This window comes from Montipora foliosa, chromosome 11, assembly GCF_036669935.1.
Source record: "Montipora foliosa isolate CH-2021 chromosome 11, ASM3666993v2, whole genome shotgun sequence".
Taxonomy (NCBI): domain Eukaryota; kingdom Metazoa; phylum Cnidaria; class Anthozoa; order Scleractinia; family Acroporidae; genus Montipora; species Montipora foliosa.
Genome location: NC_090879.1, coordinates 46,209,947 through 46,217,446, shown reverse-complemented (window position 1 = coordinate 46,217,446; position 7,500 = coordinate 46,209,947). Strand labels below are relative to the sequence as shown.

Sequence of the window (7,500 nt, the reverse complement as noted above, 5' to 3'; positions counted from 1 at the left end):
AATAGATTCTGTGTTGCCGTGTGTTGTTCAGTAATAGATTGAATAAGATGTCAAAATGTGGTAAGAACATCAGTGAAACAGTCGGCTATCACCTTGTGTGCCAAATTTTTGTGTCAACTGTTACAAAATAGGTTTGTAATCATGGTGTCATGCAAGGTGACAATTATTCTTAAATTCATCATCATCATCATCATCATCATCATGACGCGTTACGCAGACTTTGTACGACTGAGATTTTATTATCTGGAGATGTTGAATTAAACCTGTTGACTGAATGGAGACCTCTAGATGCTGATGGAGGCCAGTGGTGAATTTGCTCTATCATATCAGTTGTACAGTAATGCTGATATCATTATAAATTTTTTAGAAGTAAGAGCTGCTGGACTGTTAAGTACTTTAAGAGAGCATAACCAAGAGATTCATAGAAAGGAATGTGGATAGGTCATGGCTAAAAAATATTTTAACAATGATGTCTATGCAAGGAACATGGGCTGATCACATAATGATACAAGCTGTGGCAGAGGCAATTAATATTAAAACTTACATGTATGTCATAGTGGACATGACAGTCTTTTAACCAGTAACGGTGCTGCAAACTCCTAGACCTATTATACCCATGGGTCAAAAGGGGAAGAGGCATTATGTTGCAACTTTCATAACTGATAGAAATTCAGTTGAAAAAGATACTGAAAAGTTAAATTCTGCAATAGCTAAAAACACTAAATAGATCTTGCACATGTTTCTAAACCACACTGCTCTTCCCTTAGAAAGCAAGCAATATTGTTTACTGATCCATGTTGTAGTTATGATAAAATATATTAAAGATTGTTATTCTTTGATTGTTTCAACCCCACTGCCTTTGTAAAAACACTTGACACATGCCGTCTTTGACTGTCTATTTTTTGTTTTGCCATATTTTGATGTCGTCTGTGATCTATTACTGAACAGATGCACATCAACATGAATTCTATAATTAATATGTTAAATCTCAAGGGTGCAGGCTTTTAATAGAAATACATTTACTGTAATTTTGTTAAATCCTTTCTGGGATTTTATAGCCATGACTTAAAATTATTGTTGGGATGTCAATTGACCACCTTTTGTTTGGTAGCTCTAGATAATTATATTATTGTTGTGTGACTCGATCAATGACCCAACAGTGACTTTTCCCAACATTCAGTGAATGTTGGTTCTGTTATCCAATGTTAGATAACTAAATTTTGGTATCAAAATTGTATGCCAGCAGTATGAGCAGTGGTGAAAAAGTTCTCGATAGTATTGGCCTTAGCTTAAAGGAAAAAAGGAAAAATCTTATTCCCTAGCTTATAATCAATCTTTTATATATTCAGTGCTGCCAGAGCAGATGTTGACTCTAACATTGATGATGTTTGCAAACTTCTGAGAAGTACGGGATTCTCAGTGGCACCAGGAGCAAAAAGACCTTTAAAGTATCCCGAGGATTACTTTCGGTTTGTACATTATTCTACAGTAAACACAGTGTATTGATTCTCTATTTTTATAAAAATTAATGACTCAATTACATGTAAGTTTGCGTAGGACTAACTTTTTTGCTCTGGTTCTGTTTCTTTTCAATGGAAATGATTGTGGGACAAATATCAACGCAGATGGGGGTTATTATGCGATAACTGTTCAGTGATTTTACATCACTTGGTGTAAAGTAACTAGTCAATAAATTTAAACTAAAATTAATGGGTGGGTTGTACATGTAACTAGATATAGTGCTGTTCACCTTTCAAACTATTAGGGCCAGATATTCTTGTTATATAAAGTGTACAAGCCAGCACCCAGGAGTTCTCACTAGGAGTATAAGACTGTTAGTATGAGAATCTTGAGCTTTGTTTTCCACACTTTAGGCGGATTTCAGTACCTGATACATTCGTTGATATGCTGATTGGCCGTCTACGGTCTGATGATGTTTATAATCAGGTTTGTTATCTTAACTTCTTAAACTCATTAATAATTCATTAGGTCAACAACGAATCACTAGATGCATACCACATCCGAAACACCAAAACACCATGTATGACCTCACCATACACCTACAGTACCGCTCAGAGATAAGCGAACCACCAAACGCGTTTCAAACTAGTCTTCAACTCGTTTGCGTCTGCGTTCAACGCAAACGCAAACGCAAACGCGTTGACCAAAGTCATTAACTTTCCGAAGCATTTGCATCACAAAGGTTCAATGATGCGTTCGAAAAGTAATGTCACAAAATAAAACATGCACAGTCTCATCGTCTGACTATGCAAAGTTTGGCTTTTGGCCTATTAAACACAAAGAGGTGAATGTTTTCGAAGTTTTGCACGTCGCATAGCCGTGTCATGTAAACTTAAGTTACAAGATTAACTTTTGAAGTGACCAAACAACACTTCAGTGACAAGTGTACTGAAAATCCATAATTTAATGCACCGGCAAGCCAATTTGCCAGACATCTGTGAGTGACTTTTCAACTGTCTTGCAGCTTTTAACTACATGAACCCAAAGCACTGGGGACAATGAGTTTGTCGAAATTATATTTGGAGACAGAGTGGTCTTTTGCTGAAAAAAATAATTAAAAATAATTTGAGATATACAGGAACGAAAATACATGTTGCGCTGTTTCAACATGAAGATGTGAAAATTTGATGTGACAAGCCGACTTAATTTTACTTTCTGCATGAATTAAAACGACTGAATTAAACGATTCACTACTTGCACAAATCCCATAATACACCTCTTTTACCCCCCAAAAATCTACATAGGCATTGTTTTCGACTTCTCTTGGGACATTTTCATGTCCCAGGAGAAATTGCAAACGATGGTTTTGCAAAAGTCTTGGGGGGTAATGGAGTTGTATTATGGGATTGTGCAAGTAGTGAATTCAGTTTAATTAAATCATTGAACTCTCCAATTAAACCCAAAAAATCCTGAAAAAATCTTATTAATACCTCATGAAAGTGAACGAACCTTCAGTTCCTTGCGAGACAAATTTAAACATCAGTAGGGAGGTGATGAAAGGTCACAGCACCACAAAAGGTCAAGCATCATTGATTCTTTATTTTAAACTAACCTCTTCATTACCCTAATCTGGTAGTGCCTTTTTTAAATTTTTGTCTTGAAAGGCCATTAATTGCAGAAAACTGGTCAAACAGGCTTTACAGAGTACAGTGCTTGTACACAGTGTACTGATTCAAGTAAAACATAAATCCATCATGATGGTATCATTTATTTGATGTTCCTTTGTATTTTTCAGATCTCAGCTTACCCATTACCTGAACACCGTAGTACAGCTCTGGCAACCCAAGCATCAATGTTGTACGTCATCTTGTTTTTTGCACCAGATATTCTGCAGAATCAGCAAGCCAAAATGAGAGAGATTGTGGACAAGCACTTCCCGGATAACTGGGTAAGGGTCTATTCTGCAGTGAAAGGTGTCTAGACAGTAGGGTTTGTGATAGTACGCTTGTCTTACAATATACATATAATATTGTGTTTTTGTCCTCCTTTCTCTCTTTTGCTGGATTCTTTAGTCCTACATGTAGTTATTACTGTTTCTTGTCCAAGAGGTAGGGTATGATTTTTCAGATCCAAGATTTGGTTGTTGCAGATTAACACTATTCCATTGTCTCCTTCATGTCTCAGTCTTTTCTTAGTGTGTTGTTTTCCAATGTTTTAGCCTTTTTAGCTAAGCTATTTCTAATTGCCAATGAGTCAGCTGAGCAAAGCTTTAATAGACCCGAAGTGCGAGAGTGTTGTGTATATGCAGAAAAAATCTTGAGGGCTCCAGAGAAACTGAAATGTCAGATAAGGTAAGGGAGCAAGAGGCTGCTTATCATGTGACTTCAAGAACAAATGAAAGCATGTGCTTTTATGTGTGATGTCATTAGACAAACTGGCATGACGCGACATCAGGTGACATTGTTCATATGAATATTTATGATTGAGTTAAGAGACACGTTTTCCCATTTCTCTGACCATTGACGTGTACACTTATTTTGAGTGTACACAATTCATGTATTTTCGAACCAGCGTGTTCTATATTGAGTGAACGGGTCAAGGCTGAACCAGCGTATGTGTTCTTATTGGCCGCTGTTGTCAGTTTTGGCCCATGTGAGCAGTTTCTTTTTGTTCTGTGACAATTGAGTTGTGAACAATTTAATTTAATTTTCAAAGGTAATAATTTGTCTGTAAAACACACAATTAAACGATCAATTTGACATTATAATTCATGACTGTCTCAGTTTCTTGCAAAATAGAATTTCTACAAGTGCATGAAACAACTTTCATGTGTCATGCAAAAGAGTTTGATTCTCCATCGATGTTTCACACTGAAAACGCTTTGGTGATTTTGTACATGGCATTGATTTTATCCAACTTAATTATTGTACATTCCTGTTAAAATATGGCCATTCAAAAATTACAGCAGTACTTTCAATATTATTGCAAAACATACTCAGTTTTCAACAAAAAAGTTTACATTGTTTGAGATGAACAAATTGTGCAAGGGTTTCACTTACATTTCTATTGTTATTGTGTTATCGTTAACTAAGACATTAGTTGAGTTGCAGTACTTTGAAATAAAAGATTACAACTTCTGTTGGGTTCTGTTGTATTCTGTGCTTAACGATAACTCACAACCGCATTTAAGACTCCTTTAAGCTCAAGACCTTCCTAATAACATTCTCCCGCTCTCCTAATATCCCGTATGTCCATCACGTGACCTACAAGCATCCTTTCACTGCATCTGCTATGTTTTCACTGCCTGGCTTGTATTTGACTGTGTAATCAAATTCTTGCATGCGCAATACCCAACGTTCAATGCGCGCTGGGGGATTTGACTTCTTGGAATACAGAACTTCCAACGGCTTGTGATCTGTTATAAGGAGAAACTTGGTTGCATATAAATAAGTATGAAAGCGCTCGCATGCTCATACGATGGCTAGCGCCTCTCGCTCAGTTTGGCTGTATCTGCGTTCAACGTCAGTAAGGCTGCGACTAGCATACATAATCACTCTGAATTCATCTCCTTGTTTCTGGGCAAGCACAGCACCCAACCCCACTGGGCTTGCATCAGTAATAACATGTGTCACAGCTTCTTTGTCATAGTATCCTAGAACTTCTGCTCGGGATAACTCTTCTTTCATCTTCTGAAAGGCTGCAGCTTGGGAGGGTCCCCATTTAAACTCAGCACCCTTTTTCATCAACCTTCGAAGCGGTTCTGAGAGAGTTGCGAGATCTGGAATAAATCTTCCACTGTAATTCACCAGACCGAGGAATGACCTGACTTCAGAAACAGATTCGGGTTCTCTTGCATCTACCACCGCTTTCACCTTGTCTGCCGCCACTCCTGCCCCACGGCTGGAAAGCACATGGCCCATGAATGTCAATTCGTTCATGGAAAATTGGCACTTCTCCAAGTTAAGGGTAAGGCCCCGTTCACGTAGGCGCATCATCACTTTTCGCAGTCGCTCGTCATGTTGTTCCTGAGTCGCACCGTGCACTATGATGTCATCCGAGATGTTATGTACTCCCTCAATGTCTTGCAACGTCTGCTGAATGACCTGTTGATACTTTTCTGGGGCTGATGATATTCCAAACATTAGTCTCTTATACCTATACAGGCCTTTGTGTGTAATGAATGTTGTAATTTCACGAGACTCTTCTGACAATGCAATTTGGTGGTACCCCCACCTTAAGTCCAACTTGCTGAACACTTTACTGCGGTTCATGTCTTGAAGCACTTCGTTGATGGTAGGGATAGGGTACCTTTCACGCTCAACTGCACAGTTCGCTTGCCTCATATCCACGCAAAGTCTCACCTCCCCGTTGGGTTTTGGAACAACCACGACAGGACTGACCCATGAAGACGGGCTGTTAACTTTCTCAATGATATCCATGCTTTCCAGCTGATCCAATTTCTTCTCAATCTTGTCTCTTAGACTGAATGGTGGCCTGCGCAGGGGCTGTACCACAGGAGTGGCATCATCTTTAACGTGCAACTTTAACTGGTACCCTTTTAGCTTCCCCACACCTTGAAAACATTCTTTAAATTCTTCCACAATGTCACTGCTTATCATGTTTATGGGAGTTCCTATTTGGAGAACCCCGAGCTCAGTTGCTGTCTTTCGGCCCAACAATGGCTGTCCTTTCCCTTCAATCACTACAAATTCAGCTTCACAGGCACTTTTGCACAGGACTACTGTTGTCTCAAAACAACCGATAACTTTCAGAGGCTCACAACACCCATAAGCATACAACTTCCGATCGCATTTCTGGGATTTACATTTGATTTTCTGGGATTTCAGCTCTTCCCATGTCCTTTTATCAATTACGTTAGTGCTCGCACCAGAATCGATAAGCACTTCCACAGATACACCTCCAAGTTGAACAGTTACCATCCCACCTATGTTTCCACTCTCTACAGTGAATGCATACTCATCGTTGTCGCTGTTAGCTCCGGACGTGCTTTCGCAAATTGAGTTCACACCAAACTTCCCCTTTTTTCACACACCCAGGGATGAAAAGTTTTCCTGGCTTGATACATTTTTGGTTTGACAAACTGCGGCAAAATGCCCTATTTTATGGCACTTCTGACACTCCGCGTTTCTCGCTGGGCAACATCTATCACGACTGAAATGACCTTCTCTGTCACACCGGTAACACCTGCTTTTCCCTCCACGACTCTTGTATTGGTCAGCGGTTTCCTTATGATAGACGCGATTTACTTGTTGTTCCTCGCCACACATTGCTTTCAACTGAATATCTACGGCCTCAAATGAACGAGCAATTTCTTGGAGTTTCGCTAGTGTTAAATCGGTTCCCTTTATCAACAGTTTTCGCCATAATTCTGACGATCGGCACTTATCAATGACTTGATCACGAATCGGCTCATCAGCATTTTCCCAATTGCAGTTTTCTGCTTGCTTTCGTACTCGAGTAATAAACTGATCCATCGTTTCTCCTTCTTCTTGTTTGAGGCTTCGGAAAATGTACCTTTCGTAGGGCTCATTTAATTGCGTGCTGAAATGGGCGTCAAGAGTTCGCAATGCTATCTGATATTTGTCGGCACGACCATTTTCTCCTTCTGCCGCTCCTGGATCTTGCAAGGTTTCGAACAATTCCTGTACTTCGATTCCGGCACAATGTAAAAGCAAACCTTTTTTCCGGTTACTGTTTGTAATTCCTTTTGCGAGGATATAATACTCGAACGCTTTTTTCCATTTTTTCCAACGAGGTGCTACCGATGTAATAGCACCTTTGCAATCGAAGGGCAAAAGTCCTCCAAACTCGTAACTTGGTGTCGCCATTCCGTTCTCACACTAAGGACAATCCCGTTCTCGTCGCCAATGTTGTATTCTGTGCTTAACGATAACTCACAACCGCATTTAAGACTCCTTTAAGCTCAAGACCTTCCTAATAACATTCTCCCGCTCTCCTAATATCCCGTATGTCCATCACGTGACCTACACTACAGGTTCCAAAAATGGCACTGTGATA

At 39.5% G+C, this 7,500-nt stretch overlaps 1 protein-coding gene across 1 annotated transcript in view; it reads left to right on the top strand.

The window, feature by feature from the left end:
* Positions 1-7,500, top strand: part of LOC137977656 (WASH complex subunit 5-like) — a 45,969-nt gene that overhangs the window by 7,045 nt on the left and 31,424 nt on the right. Inside the window, exons 5-7 of the mRNA XM_068824949.1 lie at positions 1,350-1,469; positions 1,875-1,947; positions 3,257-3,409. Coding sequence (XP_068681050.1) covers positions 1,350-1,469; positions 1,875-1,947; positions 3,257-3,409 — 346 coding nt within the window. The remainder of the gene's footprint in view (positions 1-1,349; positions 1,470-1,874; positions 1,948-3,256; positions 3,410-7,500) is intronic.